Below are 17717 nucleotides of genomic sequence, written 5' to 3'. Positions count from 1 at the left end.
CCTTCATAAGGAAATACATAAAAGCAGCAATGTATGCGAAACTGAATACGTAGGTGTACGAACATCCTAGGCACGTCAGGTTTCACGACATACCGCCATCATTGATAATAATGCAGTACAAGTATATACCTTCGCCTTTACAAACGTTGTTCCAACACAAACGTCTTTATCTGCGTTGCATTTTTACCGAAAGTTGCCGTAAGAAATAAGAGGGGACTCTCCAACAGTTTTCTTCAGGATCCTTTATACACACTGCAAAAGAAAATTTTGAGCGCGCAGGTAAGATTCCTTTACATTTCGATGGGGACGAAATGCATAGAACACCCGTGTGTTCATATATAGATGCAGGTTAAGGGAGCCCAGGTCGCAAAAATTGATACGGAGTCCCCGACTATGGCTTGCCTCATAATCATATCGCGGTTCTGGCTCGCAAAACCCCAGCAGTTATTATTATAGGAAAGGAAAATGCATGAAACACATGTCCAATGCACTACTTAGACCGTACAACTTCATGTGGCCGTTCGCATTCATGCGAATGAGTGCTCCTTCTTGTAATCGACGCACTTATAACAAGACAAGGTAAGTAGGGGTTATTGTGGGATTAGATGACAGATTGTATGTAAGACAGAAGGCAATTTTCTGCGCAGTATTTGCTTGACATGAGGTGGACACGAAATGTTTGCATTCTCTCCTTAACCCGTTTCCTTGTGACGTTTGCAGAAGCTTATATAAGCTCTTTCAAGAACGAATAAATCAGTTGATAGTTTGCGCTCCCTCTATCTTCATCATTTTTCCTGTGTCCATGCGGCGAGCTTTGTGCACATTTCCTAGAACAAGTCATGGCCCAACTCGCCCAACAAGAAGTTCTTCTAAGTAGGAGTGTGCGAATATTCGAAAATTTCGAATAACGAATCGAATAGCGCATATTCGAAATACCGAATACATTTCGAATACTTTTCCAATAATCAGCACGCACGGAAAAACCCGAAAGGAGCAACACGTCGGGAAACCAAAGGATCATTTTTCTTTTTTTGTTTAATTATTGAATTGCCAAGATGCGTACAGTTCAAGCTTTAATGGGACTATCGAAGCTCCACTCATTGCTGGATGAAGGAATTTTTCCTTTAAACTCCAGACTCGGCGAAGCGAACGTGTCCTCACCACTATCATTATCACGAGATTTATGATGTTCATTCATGAAATATTATTTAACTCTCAAGTGCTGGCATCATTGAAAAGATGGTGACAAAGTATTACCTCTAATACTGAAGTAACTGCTGTATTCGTCCTTCAGCTAAAAAATAACTCAAAGGCTCCAGTTGCTCCTTTATACGAGCTTACATCATTTTACATAGCTGTAGTATGTTTTGTCAGTTAAATGTAACGGTAACGTTATTTTGTTGAAATTTGTGATCACTCGTTTGAAATCAAGAAGTTGTAGAATTCTAGGGCTGTCTTAAAATTGGTTACCTTGCTATTCGAAAACTATTCCAATAGTGATCGATTCGTATTCGTATTCAATTCGGTATGATCACTATTCGATTCGTATTCGAATCGTATTCGATTCGCTTCTGAAACTCACTATTCGCAGAGCCCTAAAGATAAGCCATTGAGGAACTTGGAAGCTATTTGTCTCTTTGTAGATTGTGTGCCTGAAACGGCAATAACACACGGATACGTGACGCATTCAGCGGTGATAACTATAGGGACTGAGGTTAGATCCACTATAACAATGCGTGTGGCGGCGAGCGTAAAAACCAGGGAACCGTTCAGACCGATGGCAGGAGCAGAAGAAGACTATTCTTTATTTTTCGTTTTCTTTTCATCGCAGCCCGCAGCACGAGGAACGAGGAGCGTGCGCATGCACATGCGCCTGTGCGCGCCATAATTAATAGTCAGCCGATGCAGACGACGATGGCCGCTAGAGGGCTCCCCCTCCCTTTAAGAGAAAGGGGGGTGTAGCGCTGGCGTCAAAGAAAATGTCTTTGATGTCAGAGGGCCAGGCGAATCCTTGGTTGCAGGGGCGGCTTAGTGGTCGAAAGCGCATAACGGCGGGGCGGTTGCCAAGTAGGCGGGTTTGACTCTGTCCAGAGCGACGACTTCTTCCCGCCCGTTGAGCTCGATGGTAACAGTTTTTTCTGTCCGGCTGAGCACCTTGAACGGGCCGTCGTAGGGAGGCGTAAGGGATGGTCGAATTCCTGCACGCCGGACGAAAACGTGGCTCGCTGTAGCCATGTCCTTGCTGACAAAAACGTCAGTCGATGATGCATCCCGACTAGGGCAAGGACGCAGGCGAGAAAATAGGAAGCGAAGCTGTTGAGCGTAACTGTCTGGATCGGGCGTAGCGACACTAGCTGACGCGAAAAATTCACCAGGCATACGCAACGTTGTACCGTAGACCAACTCCGCCGTTGTGCAGCCGAGGTCTTCCTTGAAAGACGAGCGGATGCCAAGCAGGACGAGAGGAAGATCTTCAGCCCAAGACGAACGAGCCTGGCGAGCGATCAAGGCGGCTTTAAGTTGACGATGAAGGCGTTCAACCATTCCATTTGCTGATGGGTGGTAGGCGGTCGTATGGATATGACGAACGCCAAGCAGGTCTGTGAGTTTGCGGAAGAGATCGCATTCGAACTGTCGGCCGCGATCGGTGGTCACAACGCTGGGACATCCGAAACGAGAGATCCAGCCACTGACAAACGCTGAAGCCACGGTAAGTGCTGTTATGTCGGTGAGAGGAAACGCTTCAGGCCAACGGGTGTAACGGTCCACACAGGTGAGAATGTAGCGAGCACCTCTGGATGGCGGAAGTGGTCCAACGATGTCGATGTGGACGTGATCAAACCGAGCATCGGGTGGGCGAAATGAGTGAATTGGTGATTTCGTATGTCGTGTCGTTTTGGAGCGTTGACAGTGTACGCATTCACGCGCCCAACGCCGCACGTCGGAGTTCACACTCGGCCACACAAAGCGAGTCGTAATGAGACGTTGCGTAGCACGAACTCCTGGATGGCTTGTGCCGTGAAGCTTGTTGAATATGTGACGGCGGAGTCGGAGTGGGACAAACGGACGTGTTCGACCCCGTGACACGTCGCAAGTGATGGTGCCGGAAGAAAATGGGAGGGGAACGTCGGACAGCACCAGTGATGTGGTGGATGAGCGGATGTCTCGAAGTTCGACGTCTGTAAGTTGCGCCGTGGCGATTTCTTCGAAGTCAAGTGTGGGTGCCGATATCGCGTCGATACGGGAGAGGGCATCTGCAGCCGCATTGACTGAGCCTTCAATGTACCGGACGTCCACAGTGAATTCGGAAATAAAGTTGAGGTGCCGTATTTCTCGTGCGGTATAAGTATCGGGGTTACCGCGAAAAGCGAATGTCAAAGGCTTGTGGTCCGTAAGGACGTGAAAGCTTGAGCCTTCTAACAGATGTCGGAAATGTCGAATGCCCAGATATACGGCCAGCAGCTCACGACCAAACGTGCTGTAACGCGTTTTCTGCCGGTTTCAGTTTCTGAGAGAAAAACCCGAGTGGATACCAAGAGTTGCGCTGCCACTGCTGTAAAACCGCGCCGACAGCCGCACTAGAAGCATCGGTGATAAGACGCATTGGTGCAACGTGCAGAGGATGTACCAGCAGTGTAGCGTCCGCCAATGCGTTCTTGGCAGCATAGAAGGAAGCTTCGGCGTCAGACGTCCAAGTCAGTGGGGAGGACGGAGCTTTGGTGGTCTTGAGGAGATCCGTGAGCGGTATGATAATGCGGGCAATGTTGGGAAGAAAACGGCGGTGGAAGTTTAGCAACCCAAGGAACTCGCGGAGCTTTCGGAGTGATGTTGGGCGAGGGAAGTCGCGCAAGGCTTGGACTTTCTTGTCCAACGGCCTGATTCCCTCTTTTGTCACACGGTGTCCGAGGAACTCAATATCGTCGACACCAAAGACACACTTTGCGGGGTTGATGAGGAGGCCATGTTCCTGGAGTCGAGAAAATAGCAGACGCAAATGGGTGCAATGCTGTTCGGGGGAAACACTAGCCACCAGGAGGTCGTCGAGATATGCAAATACGAAGGGAAGTCCACGAGTTACTTCGTTTATAAACCTCTGGAACGTCTGAGCAGCGTTTCGCAATCCGAACGGCATGCGAACATACTCGAAAAGTCCGAATGGTGTCACAATTGCAGTCTTCGGGATGTCCGCTGGCTCGACCGGAATCTGGTGGTAGGCCTTTACCAATTCTATTTTGCTGAATATCACCGCTCCCGCGAGGTTGGCAGAGAAGTCGTGAATGTGAGGGAGGGGATAGCGATCAGGTATGGTGCGCGCGTTGAGTGCTCGATAGTCACCACAGGGGCGCCAATCCCCTGGATCACGCTTTGGGACCATGTGGAGAGCTGACGACCAACTGCTCGACGAAGGGCGGATGATGCCCAGTTGCAGCATGTGGTCGAATTCTCTTTTCGCGATGGCAAGGCGGTCCCCAGCGAGGCGCCTGGGTCGGCAAAATACTGGAGGGCCAGTAGTGACAACATGATGCGTGACGTTGTGACGTACAGGCAGCTCAAGGTTGGAAGGCTTCGTGATGGCTGGAAAGTCTGCTAGAATTGAGGCGAACATAGATGCCGGTATCTGTGGCGCCGTTCCAGTGGTATATGTTGGAGGTGCGAGGATGCCTTGTATGGACATCCTGGTCGTTGTGTCGACGAGTCGACGTGCCCGGAGGTCAACGCTGAGGGCGAAGTGGGTCAGAAAATCAGCACCCAATATGGCCATGCGTACATCTGCAACAACGAACACCCATCGGAAGGTGCGTCGGAGACCCAAATCGATGGTGAGAGAGCGCTGACCATATGTATTGATGGCAGAGTTGTTGGCTGCTTGAAGGGGAGCAGTCTGCGGAGAGCGCTGCCGGTCGAGTCGTGTGGCAGGAACGACACTGACCTCTGCACCTGTGTCCACGAGAAATCGATGTCCGGCAATCCTGTCAGTGACGTAGAATAGGCGGCTTGTCGTATGGCAAGAGTCACTGGCCGCCATCAGTGGCTCTGCGGTACGTTTCCCTGCCAGCTGCAAGGAGGACGACACTGACGCGCGCTGGCACCGAAGTTGCTGTGATACCAGCAGTAGACGCGTCGACGAGGACCGGAACGGGAGCTAGACCTCGGAGACAATCTGGGACGGTAATCGCGGTCTCGTCGACGGGGGTGAGACGGTGGCCGTAGGGCATTAACAGTCTCGGCGAGGTCGTCGATCAGTTGCTCCAGGCGAGACTGCCGGTCCTCGAGTTGCGACAACGGAACGCTAGATGCCGTAGCCACAGTACCTCCTACTGCATAGTCAGCGACGCGATCGGCCTGCTCCGCCAGCTTGTCGAGGGGCAGGTCGTCAGGTGCGGTAGCCAAGGCAAGGACTACATTCTGTGGCAGGCGCTGGAAAAACAGTTCTCGCAGCAGCGGGCTGTTTACATCCAACTTACAGCCACTGAGAAGCTGCTGCATGCGACGTAGCAGTTCTGACGGTCGCCGGTCGCCGAGCTCCTCTTCGTTGAGAAGCTGCTGGAGACGCCTGCGCACAGACACAGACTTGCGTTGCAGCACCGTCGTTTTAAAGTGGTCATAAGGTGTGGTTTCATGGGGCGTGCACACAAGGTCGTGAAACTCTGCAACCACTTCCGTAGAGAGCGCGGAGACAGCGTGGCAATACTTCGCTTGTTGCGAGGTAATGCGCCGAAGGGCAAAGATGGCCTCCACGTGCGTGAACCAGGCTGCAGGATTCTGGGGCCAAAACGACGGCAGGTGAATCTGCACCGTGGCGATGCCCTCTGCGCCGATCGTCGGTCTGTCGCTTGTGTTCCCGTCCATGATGTAGTGCTCGCCCTGCGATCACGTCCGTGTCACCACGTTATAGGGACTGAGGTTAGATCCACTATAACAATGCGTGTGGCGGCGAGCGTAAAAACCAGGGAACCGTTCAGACCGATGGCAGGAGCAGAAGAAGACTATTCTTTATTTTTCGTTTTCTTTTCATCGCAGCCCGCAGCACGAGGAACGAGGAGCGTGCGCATGCACATGCGCCTGTGCGCGCCATAATTAATAGTCAGCCGATGCAGACGACGATGGCCGCTAGAATAACAAATCTTGCAGCACAATTGCCAGTCCGTAATCAGTTTCTGTAAGCTCATGGGTACAAGCAAAACAATGATCCACACAGAAAGCTATCCCCATTGTCTCTACAGTTGTCTCAGGACAAAATCCTTTGGACCGCAGCGTCGGGTCGGGCGAATGGATAAAGCAAACGAACCCGTCGATAAGTTTAAGGCAGTGAAATACTGGAGGAGCCGAAATCAAGTGAAGCCATTCATATTTCAGCTTGAATTTGGTTAGGATTAGAAGTGGATTACTGAGCTAGTTCGTAGTCCATGCTTGTCTTGTATTTGAAATGCGTGTTACTTATCCAGTGTTTCAAAAAAAAATTTTTTTTTGCTACTGTGCTCATGTCGACATCTAGGACAAGTAATACATGACTGTTTGCAAAAAGAATACAACATTATTCCTCTGTAAGGCAAACACGATAGGCAAAATCTCGTCATTGCCTTATCAACATAACATAGGAAGACATCCACAAAAAGATGTTCTGGCGGACTAGTTGGTTCTTAGCTGTTAAACGTTAATAAATTGCGCGAAAAGAAAATAAAACTACGCTCATGAATGTCTGTATGTTTCTTGCTCGCGTCCTCGCCTTTTCGCGTAGTTTATTACTATCTCCAAAAGAACTCTGGCGCATTTATTTTGTGACAAGAAAAAAGAAAATAATTCATAACGTGCTCTAAGGTGTAGTATACCTGTGCGGTCTGGAAAGGCCTATGCTTCCTGCATTTCCTTAGTTACGCATGGAGCAACCTGTAAGGTACTCGCGCACGTCACTTGGGAATATTTCCACTTTAAGTGCGGAACACTTTAGGGGCACGGCTTGCCGTCCATCCATCTCTTGTGGCGTGATCACACTCACAGTAAAGCGCTCAGTACAGGCCATGAGGAGGCTAGCAATGCTCAAAGCCGGGTTAAAATGAAGGAACAAGGTCTAAAATAACATAATTAACAAAATGTGCTAAGACGTAATCACACTAATTAAATTAAAGTCGCTAAAAAGTTTCGGAAACATGGGGAGGACTCCGACGGGGCACAATCGAGGGGGCCACCGCCTCGCCAAGCGAGCGAATGCCCCTCCCCCTGCACCGCTTCTGCGGCGGCGCGGCGCTGAGTCACTACGTGAGTACATCCGATGGGGGAAACAACCTGAGAGAACTCGCTGCATACGACGCGTATCTCAACTGCTGTAACAAGCAGGAAGTCGATAAAGCACAGCAAGAAGTACCTGATATCTCGCGCACCGAGTCTGTGAACCTGCCTAACAAGATTCTACTCGTGCTTGCAAAACCCTACATGCTTACCTCACACATTGGCGCTATTGGTGCTTTGGTAAACGGAGCAGTAGGAACTCTGGGAACGGGAATCGCTGGGTGTTCGCGCGACGCACTTCCTCAGGTTTTACAGTAGTGGAGCTGCCATACGTCTTTATTTCTACACTAAGAGTCTCGAATGTCATTTAGGCAACATACTCCCGACACCCACGATGCGATATTAGGGCGCAACAGGATTCCAGTGTAGATGGCGCTGTACTTAGACTTGGGTAGTTCGTTCTCAATGAATGCACAATGTTTTCAATGAATGCACAAGCAGGGAGACGAGTGTCCGGAGTGCCCATCTGTACTTGAACTGTGCTCACGCTCCGCGTTCTCTCTTTTTCAACCTCCTTTATGCCAATCGTTCGCTCGCTCGAAACATTTAAAGCGATACCCACAAACAGCCGCTTCGGTGCTGCACTTTGAAAAGCTGCATAGGAAGAAAAGGCGATCCACGTTGGAGTAATGCTTCTTCAGTGCAGTCAAAATTTTACGCTGAGTGGTTACTAGGGCGTAACGATGCACCTCATTCAGGAAATCATACAGCTACGCTCCAGGTAGCTGGGGGGGTTTCATTTCCACAATGGCGGGGGCACTTCTGTGGGGGCATGACTCAAGAGCACCCGTGTGCTTGGGCTCAAGAGTACACTAAACATCCATGTCATTAACATTATTCCGAAGTCCCACGGTAGGCTGGGCCTCATAATGATTCCATCGCTTTCGCACAAAGAACACTCAAAAATAATAATATTTAAAGACGATACAGTGTAGGACATGAACTTTCGGTTTGTCGCATCTAGGTCAGTTTAGAATTCACGTCAGCCGCGGGGTTCCTTCCCACGTCAATGTGAGAACTTACCCCGTTCTCTGCAGCAACGAAAGAAAAGGCGAAATCTCTGACTGGCTCCAAGTACACAATTGCAGTTCATGGCTCGAAGTAGTGGTATTGGGAGCAGAAATGAGTCATCTTAATATGTGCAGTCAGTACCTGATAACTGCAGGATGGTTCACTCAAAGCTGCCAAGGCAACAAGAACGACGCATTGCCTTGAGCAATTATGATTAACGTATACTTTAAAACAGCCAAACGCACTACTTTAGACCAAGCAGCGCTATGGTGCTGCAGGATAATCATGTATCAGAAAGCAAATTGTATTTTTCCTTACAGCCTTTCGCTTTCTTCTGTCGTATTTTTTAGCTTACACGGTTTATTTTGGGCCACATCTCCACCGGTTACATTCGCGACCACATATGCTTTATTAGATTTGTCTTTCGGTTTAAGGGGGATTAAATAGCAGTGAGAAATGAATTGATGTAATTGTGTTTGCTCTCTCCTTGTACTGATTGACCTGCTGATATTGTCTACTTATAGAGGCTGCGTTAAACATTAACATGCACTGACATATAAATGGCACCTCAATGCGCGGATTGTTATCGACTTAGCGCTGGTAACAGCATAACACAGACAGCGCATAGTAACAGCATAATAGGAGTGATGGAGAGACACATGTCCACCGTTTCGTTATTACAAATTTTCCCCATTTTAAATTGCTCTGTTCACACAAAGGTATACTGTACTCTTCTCAGTAACCAAAACTTTGCGTCCACATTCCAAAGGCGCTCTTTGTAATTCACATGAGAAGTACCCATCAGCAATATATGTGACTGACGCTTGTGCTGACGAGAGAAAATGACCAGAAATGCTGATGCAATTCATAAGTATCTAAAACGATTTCATGTGATTGTCAGGAAGCATGAGTGGAAAGGAATACGAGCAGAAGCATATACGATCAACGTGATGTGGGTCAAAAAGTGCTGCTCTTCTACTGATGCACATTGAACAGCGTTGTAAAATAAAACTTGTATATTCCACTGTCGCGGAGTTACATTTAACTGTCCGGGCATGTTATTTTTTAGACTGAGTACACTGGCTGCAAGTGTGAAACAAATTTTATTCAGACGCCAAAGGAAACTGGCGGCACAGTAATCATATGTAACAGAAGAGATCAGCAACAGCTGCAGTTGTGCCTTGCAGTTGTTGAGGCATTGGTAAAATCTCACAATGAACCCAGTTTTCCGCTACATGCTAATGCTTCATTAGCAGCTTCATAATTTTCTTCTCCCTGCGACATCGCCTTCACCATTTTTGCTGGCCGAAGCCTTTATAATAAGCGCTAAATCAGAGCGAGCGCTCGGCTCATGTCAAGCGTGGTGCGGGCCTCGCTGGCAGGGAAGTTGCGCCAGCTGTCATGAAGTCACTGTGAGACTCAAAGCTATTGCCATTGCTCTTGCATCCTCGGTACACAAACTTGCGGCAAGAGTTGGTCTCAGCATTGTAGTAGAATCGAGTGAAGTCAGCCCTACAAGGGCCACTGTATGGTGGCATGCTGGAAACGGATCATCCAGGTGGTCGAGATTCTGCAGGAGAAGCGACAGGCATCAGCAACTCAGTACTGACATCGGACAAAGGCTGTGCTCGTAAGAGGCGCACGTTAATGCTAATTATCGTAAGCCAAGTATCAGCAACCTGAAGCCCGCGAGTCAGTATTATGCGTCCCTAAGCATGATGTCCCGCTCCCCCCTTTTCTTCACTTATCACTTCCCATTTAAAAGCCGAGATGGCAGTTTTGACGTAAAATGCGATTTTCGCTTGCAACCTGTGTTTGCGTGGGACCTTGTGACATGCGTGCTGAAAATGAACATGAATTCTAATCCAGTTTTCTACATTATTTTCAATTCGTCGTAATTTTTCTCTTTGTCTGCCAGCACCTCCCCCCCCCCTCGATTTGACATCCGGCCACCCGCTGTGTCGGCTTCATGCAACTTGGTCCTCCCCCTCAAAAGGTTGCCGACCCCTGTTCTAAGCTATAGCCTACGTCCTCACATCTGATGCTAACATTTCACCATGAGCGCACCATTTTCTCAGCGAAGTCCATTGTTCCTTATTATTTATTTCTATATATTTTGCTTACTCTCCTACCCAAAGTGCCATAGAGACATTACAGTGGGGGGAGCTGGTTGTGCAGTGTGGTGTGAACGACCCGTGATGCTCTACAATACGAAATTCAAAACAATAACAGTTGCGCAGGATACGCGATACATTACAATAAACAGCGTTACAGAATAAAACACAGTCGAGGTATCGATGCACATTAGCAAAATAAGAATCAACTTTTTTTAGACGAAGAAAAAACTACACTGTAAAATTATATTACGAAGCACTATGTAAAAAAGACATGGGTGATCCCTCTATCACAGGAATCGGTATAACGCGAAAATGAAACGTGTATTCACAGACGTAGTTGAGCGTTTGTTGCGTATTCTTTCCCCCCAAGGGCGAAGGAATGAATGCTACAGCAACAAATTGTAATGTCACGCGAAGAACGGCAAGCAGCTCCAAACTTACAACGCGCTGCTCAAGCAGAAAGTACGCACGGAAAGAACATACACAGGACGAGAGCGAACTAACTGTCACATTTGTAACTTAATTCTGCATGAGCACCCCGCTCCTTTCGCAAAAGCGGCCGCTGCAGTGAGCCAAGAGACATTCGTGCTCTGAACACGAGACATACAAACCACCGCGATCACGAGATAAGCGCACGCACAATCGACCACGCCCTGCAAACGCGGGCGCTCGTCGCAATGGCGACAACCTTTCAAGCGCGTTCTTCGAGCTCTTCGCGCCATTTCGCTAGTCATGACAAAACACACTGTAACACAGATCTCTGAGTACAGCCACCGGCAAATGGTGTATATAAATAGCTCGCCGTTAGCATTGCGAAGGACGTGCCGTCCGTGGCCGAATCGTTTCGCGCTGCGATTGCGGAGCGAGGCGTCGTAATTTCGATTCCCGGTGACGGAACTTTTTTTTTCTTTGCCCACTGTTAGTCTTTGTATTTTACAACGTCATATCCGTGACGGAAATACGTCAGTGGAGCCGTGGTAGACCCCGAAATAAAGCACTCTCGTGTTAAAAAGTCAGTTTCGCCGCAAGGGCGAAGCAATGAATGCGATAGCAAGAAAAGCGGCCCGTGATGGACGCGCTGCTACGCTGCATAAACATCTGCCCCCCGGTAGCAACTATACTAGCGGAGAACTTTTCTTGGCAATGAAGCTACAGAGCCACAATGCACGTATCCTACAGCTAATGAATGTAGTCCCACAATTGCGTCCGTATTTTGTGCGTGAGATATATAAAATTCTCCTTCATTTTCTACATGCAGCTTTTTGAGACGGAACGCAGCGCTCACAAGCGAGTTATTTGTATTTCTTTTACTTTATACGTTGTCACTTTGCGTTTTTGCGTGCGTGAACAAATCGCGCCTTTTACCCGCTCCTTAAACGCTAAGCAGCGTTTGCGTCGAAATGCAATGCTAGCCATCACTTTCCACAGGCGTTACGAGACGCGCGCCAAACCGGACTACTTCACGTAGCAGTATATCTGCAGACGCTCCGCCCCGTAGCTTTCCCTTCATTGCCAAGAAAAGTTGTCCGCTAGTATACCGCGCGAGCAGACAGCGGAAGGGCAAGGTTCTCCCTGCGCAAATATTAGAAGAAGCGAGCGAGCGGCCGACGAAATGCGCCCGTTTAGGGAGCCTTCATGTGCGCGCCACTCCGTCGGAGGCATGGAGGCGCGCAGATGAAGGCTCCTTACGCCCGTCGCGCTCCTCGCGCCATCTCGCTGGTAATGAAGAAACGCTTATAAGCCCTGCCAGCGGTAAAGGGTGCGTATATAACGCTCGCAGATAGCTGAGTGGATAGGATCATAGGTCGGCAATTAAAAGTGGAGCTCACTCAGACTCACTCATGAAATATATTCTGCGTTTAGAGCTCACTCGGACTCACACTCACCACTATTTTCCTCTACCGAACTCACTCAGACTCACACTCACGAAAATGTTCTTCAATCCGACTCACTCGGACTCACACTCACCGAAATATTACTCACCTGGACTAACCCAGACTCAGACTCACAGCTTGATTTGAGTCTGAGTGAGTGTGAGTCGACTTATGAGTGAGTTTGCCGACGTATGAGATACATCTGTGTGTGTCGTAACAGGATATTTCCGAACAACTTTTGCAAAAGGAAGAAACATTTATTGCGAAATACAGATACAGAAATTCAAACACAAGTATAATATACTAGAACACTTTCTTGTATTTCGGGAATGTGGATCTTCCGTAAAACATTTACCACGCGCTTTATTGTGATTACTGTTCCAGCAGACTGAATCTTTCAAGCAAAGGCGTTCGCAGGGATCGACATTGGGAAGGCTAAAGTGTCATCGCTGCCCCCCCCCCCCCTGCAGTTGGTCTAGTCCAACGAGACAACATGCTTCACAATGTACGAAAAAAAAATTAAGATGAAGCGCTGACGTGCTTCTTCCAATGGCCTGCCTTTGCTACCTTGCTTCCTGAAATAAAGATGGTAAGCAGTAAACTGTTCTTGAAATGCCACATGAAGGGCCTTCGGCCGCTATTATTGTCGAAAACGTGGGTGGCCGTAACCGAGCTGATTAAACGATGACGGGACAGATCCGACTCAGTAAACGTATGAGGGAGATATTGCCCCCCTCCCCCTCCTCTTAGATGATTACGCGGCGCACACTTATGCTTGCAAGTCACGCATGCCGCTCGAATCCCCATCGAACACCGGTGAATTAAGAAAAGTAATACATTTATTTGACACACGAGATCTATTTTTCTGAGACGGTTGTTTCGTTAACTGCATTAAGCAGCAGCAGCAGCAGCAACTCCTGTAATAGGCTGTTTTTTAGAAAGCGTCGGTTTGGCATCAACGCAAGGCTCGCGAAATTAAGGGTGCGGCACCTTCCTTTAGCGGCAGTAATGTTCGTCGGCTGAGGCCGGCAATAGTGCGTCCAAGATCGTGCCGTCAGCGGTGTCGGACGGGTGACCACATGGGCAATTCTGTGCACGTTGGGAAACCTTCCCCCCCCCCCCCCCCCCCCCCCCGCGTTGTCGACCGGCGGCACGGCTTTGCTTGGATTAGCCCAAAAAAGTCTTCCTCTGCCCCATGGAAACATGTCCGCTCATTTTCGACAGAAGAAAAGGAACGAAATACGTGTGTCTTGCATCGTATCGCGTTATAGTCGATACACGGTAAAAGTATATCACTCCTGAGATAAAAATACGTTTTTTTTCCAAATATATCTCGATACAGAAAAACATATATTCAAAAGTATCTGTTAGGTTTCGCCGCTCATAAGTCGAAACTGCAGACGGGACGGCGCGGCCACTGTACGTCGTACAAAGCTTCTTTCTCGGCTCCCTCTCTGCGTGATCTTTGACTGTGCAATTATCAACGGAAAGCAAACTGCAGGGAGCAGCTCGATCCCACGATGGCCAACATGGGTTGCCGTCAAGCGACCGTTCTCAGAGGTCGGCGGCCCGAATGTGTGGGAAAATGAGGAGGACATCCCCTGATCTATGCCGTCGCTCGAGGCGACAGTATGCGTGACCCCAACAACGACCGACATGTGCTTTTGCAACAATGCAAGGTCGAATGCGTGGGAGGCAGGGTCACGCAGACGCCTTTTCTTTCCCGGAACCGTTTAACGACTGGCGCCGCGAGTTCAACTCGATGAGTATGGGAAAATGGCGTGAATGCACCAGGGCTAAGATACAGGTGTTTCGACCGTGAGAATCCCTGAGAGCGTGGGATAAGGAGAGGGAGAGCCATGATGGGAAAGAGTGTCAAAACGCCTGTCTGCACTGTAAAGACACTGCTGTCGAGATTAGGGACAGCCCAGTAGGGAGTGGCTTAATCTGAGGATAAACGGATTGGATAAGGGAATGTCGAGGCGGACCACCAGTGGCCACCTCCCCCTTTCTTTGTTTACCGCAAAGTACTTAAGACTGGACGGAATTCGTTTCCCTTCAGTCTAGGCTGTAATCACTTAAACTGATCGATCAGTAAGACTCCGTACGATGCAACTTTCGTCTGGGCCGTAACCACTTGGTGGTTGAACAGTGAGACTCGGTTCTTTGTATGTAGTAACAGTGTTCTAGGTTCTAACTTAACAAAAGTTAAGTAGAAGACGAAGATGCTGTTGATGTCTATGTTATCATCAGTGTGCTTCGGCAAGATGTACATATGACTGTAAATATTTCGCTGCAATATACCTTCAAGTTTTATTAACTCCAACCTGCCTCCTGCTTCATCGACGTCGATCATCTCCTTGACGGGACTTCAATCCACATCAAGGAGAAAACGAACAAGGAAATACATAACTGTATCTTTAAGATACTTTCGCAATACTTTTGTGTCGCCATACTGCCCAGCCCTGAGTGGGCTGCTGCTCATTTCGACGTATAAGTCAAGCGGAAGGTAGCTGTTAGCAGTAAGGAAAAAAAATGTCGTTTTTCAGGGACGTAAACGCTATTGGCGAAAACACTAGTGAATACCTCAGCTTTCGGACACAACAAATGACCCCCGAAAAAATTCCTGCCTCCTTTACTTTGTGGACTCACTGGAATTCCTAATAAACAGCCACGCAATAATTCACGTGCTCATTAAATGACAAAGTAAATAAAATTGATGACGCGCTTCGAGACTTACGTTGTGTAAGTGACCCTGGGAGTTTAAAAAGGCTTACGTTTACTGCAGCTTCTTCGTAGTGGAACCCATAGTGGAACACTTTAGTTTCACGCGCACATCATCAGCGAACATCTTACCTTCCTTCAATGCTAGAACTCTGTAATATCGTTTACGTAAAAAAAAGCCAGGCCTGAGTGGAACACGCAGCACAGCTCAAAGAACGGCCTTTCTAGAACACGTTGTAAACCCTCTTGAAGTGCCTACTGCGAGTACAGTTGTAAGGTATCTAATACTCCCAAATCATAATTTTGCGAAGTAAGAAAGCAGCCACTATGTCATATTTCCCAGTCTGCGGAGAAGCGGAGTACCCGCTACAGATCTATAAGGAGATATGTTCATTTTGCTCATTTTTTGGCTGGTGGCGATGTAGAAATATGGCTGAGCCCTTTGTAATTGGTTGAAAGCTTTAAGCAACCCAACGTTCGCGCACTTGGCATTGTGCGCCACCTTGTCGTTATTCTACTCTCCTACCATGCTATATTACATCTGTAAGTTTGATTCCTCGCCCGACATGACGCCTGTATAGAGTCTTTTTGCAAAAGAGATTGAAGCACCGGCGTGCCTCTTTGGTAAATACTTGAAAGCCACGCAGCGGGTCCGGCTTGAAAGCCTATCCCATCCTGAATATTTTTGCGCATTTTGCGCGATAGCTTTTCCGGACACCGGCGGTGGCGGCTGACAATTACGCCACCGAAATCGGCTGTTTCTGTCAACAGTTTTCGCTGTAAAAAAACGCTGGTTTAGGTGAATACCACCTCCATCGGGAGCAAAGCGGTTTTCGTGCTCCCTACCGTTTCAGCGCAAAGTAAGCTTCGAGAGAACCGCACACATAAGAGCCTTCTACTGATGCCTGTCGAGATAGCGCGCCAGCTCTCTCGACCGCGCCCTTATCATCAAAGTTCTCAGTTGTTGTTAGAGCGACGCAATTCCACCCCTCCACCTGGCGCCGCTTCATATTCCTTTGCCCGACGAAAGACGGGCGGGGTGTTTCCTATCTGATGGAGGAGCCATCGACGGCAGGCCTCGCACGCGCGCCGATGTTATCGCATTCGCCTTTCGTGCGACGGAGCTGGCCGGCTCCGCGCTTTTACTAGCGCCGACTCCGCGGGTTTACTAGCGCGGAGCCGGCCAGCTCCGGCCAGCTCGCGCGCTTTTACTAGCGCGTACGACATATCTTTGGCGGGGCGATGTTATCAATTTGGACTTTATACGAGACATGACGGCGACCACAACAGCAAAAATCATGCCTACTGTCCACATAATTGCTACAACAATAATATTACCAGCGATTACAATATTCCTAAGGGGTCATTCCACGCTAAACGTCCCAGCCATTTTGGCGACCATCTCGAATGTATCCGAAAAATATCCTGCTGATTTATTGCACTGCAAACAGTGAGTTGCTAGGATATTTCAGGGATGAAAAATTTTTGGTCACGCGGGAGCCTTTCGAATTTCGCAGAATGTCGTCTGAGCATTGCCTGTCAGCAAATTTCTTCAGGGCATCTTATCTCGTTTCAAAATCGAATTTGGTTTACTTATTAAGCAAAGGCGCTTGTTTAAAATCTTCGAAGTTCAGTATTATTACTGCTGTTTTTACTGCAATAATATTGTTGTAATAATATTGCAATTTTACTGCAATAATATTGCTGCATTTAGGAAGCCGGTGTTTTGAAGCGTATAGGTTATCAATCTTTATTGAGCGCATTGTGTGTGGTGATGTGAGTGTTTTTTGGAAAGGCCTTATTGTTACACGCGGATACCAATGGATTCATCCGGTCATGGTGAAAAGGATAGTATTCCTCAAGGTGCCGGGCAGGATTCAAATACACGTTTGTGGGTATTCGAAGGCACAAGCTAGGGGATGTTCAGACAAAGCGAAGTCGAGGCGAAACGTGAGAAAATGGCAGCTGCCTACATTGAGCTCGTGAAGCGAATCGGAGAGCTGGACTTTTTTGACAGCAGAACGGGACGTATGCAAGGTTATAATGGAAATGCTTCAAGCAGGTGAAAGACAGCTTCTGAATCGGCAAGCTAAACGAAAGAGGCACGTGAGAATGGAGAGGGGTGACTGCAACTATACCCATTAGGACAGAACTATCGACGGTATATGACACAGCAAGGCAGCCCTGTAAAAACTCACAGCGTTTTTCAATGAGCCCCAGCGCATTTCTGTGCCGTGAGAGTGAGAGGCATTGGGAACACTGTACAGTGTCTTCCAACGAAATGGGTCACTGGTGCCTCACTGAGAAAAACTCGGTGTGCTCGGGTTTGGGTGGTGGTCACACTTGAAATCATTCTGATATGCCGTGATAGCACTGGTTCCATTGACAGGACGCTCGATCGTCCGTAACCACTCGGCAGTCATGGTTATATAATCCCATTGAATTAGCTTGACATGTATAATTTAGCTGCTCTCGGATTATGAACTGTCGGAACTTACCTTAGCAAATATATAAATGACTAGCGTAGCGTGATGTTATCGAAGAATAAGCCATGTAAGCTCTCACACCGTTTACTGCATAAGGAGTAAGGATCAATGGCAACAGCTGTACCAAATTTGATATTGAAGTCCAGGGTGTACTGAAATCTCGTTTGGTCGGTATGACTCATGCGTAACAACAATGATGGAGACCGAGCGAGATGAAG

The 17717-nt window shown here is 48.2% G+C and overlaps 2 protein-coding genes across 2 annotated transcripts in view; both read right to left on the bottom strand.

The window, feature by feature from the left end:
- Positions 1 to 5025: 5025 nt before the first annotated feature.
- LOC119374266 (uncharacterized) lies at positions 5026 to 5850 on the bottom strand. Its single transcript, XM_037644342.1, has one exon. The coding sequence runs from the start codon at positions 5848 to 5850 to the stop codon at positions 5026 to 5028; it is 825 nt and encodes a 274-aa protein (XP_037500270.1).
- Positions 5851 to 9692: 3842 nt separating this feature from the next.
- The window catches only part of LOC125760398 (PI-actitoxin-Afv2a-like), a 33901-nt gene continuing 25876 nt past the window's right edge, over positions 9693 to 17717 (bottom strand). The window contains exon 4 of the mRNA XM_049420446.1: positions 9693 to 9868. Coding sequence (XP_049276403.1) covers positions 9849 to 9868 — 20 coding nt within the window. The 3' untranslated portion in view covers positions 9693 to 9848. The remainder of the gene's footprint in view (positions 9869 to 17717) is intronic.

The sequence above is a fragment of the Rhipicephalus sanguineus genome, chromosome 11, assembly GCF_013339695.2.
Source record: "Rhipicephalus sanguineus isolate Rsan-2018 chromosome 11, BIME_Rsan_1.4, whole genome shotgun sequence".
In the NCBI taxonomy this organism is placed as follows: Eukaryota; Metazoa; Arthropoda; class Arachnida; order Ixodida; family Ixodidae; genus Rhipicephalus; species Rhipicephalus sanguineus.
Note: the sequence above shows the minus strand (reverse complement) of the source record. Positions and strands in the feature narration are given on the sequence as shown.

Excerpts from the sequence above, each read along its gene's own strand:
- LOC119374266 (XM_037644342.1), bottom strand. The coding sequence starts at position 5,850 with ATGGACGGGAACACAAGCGACAGACCGACGATCGGCGCAGAGGGCATC.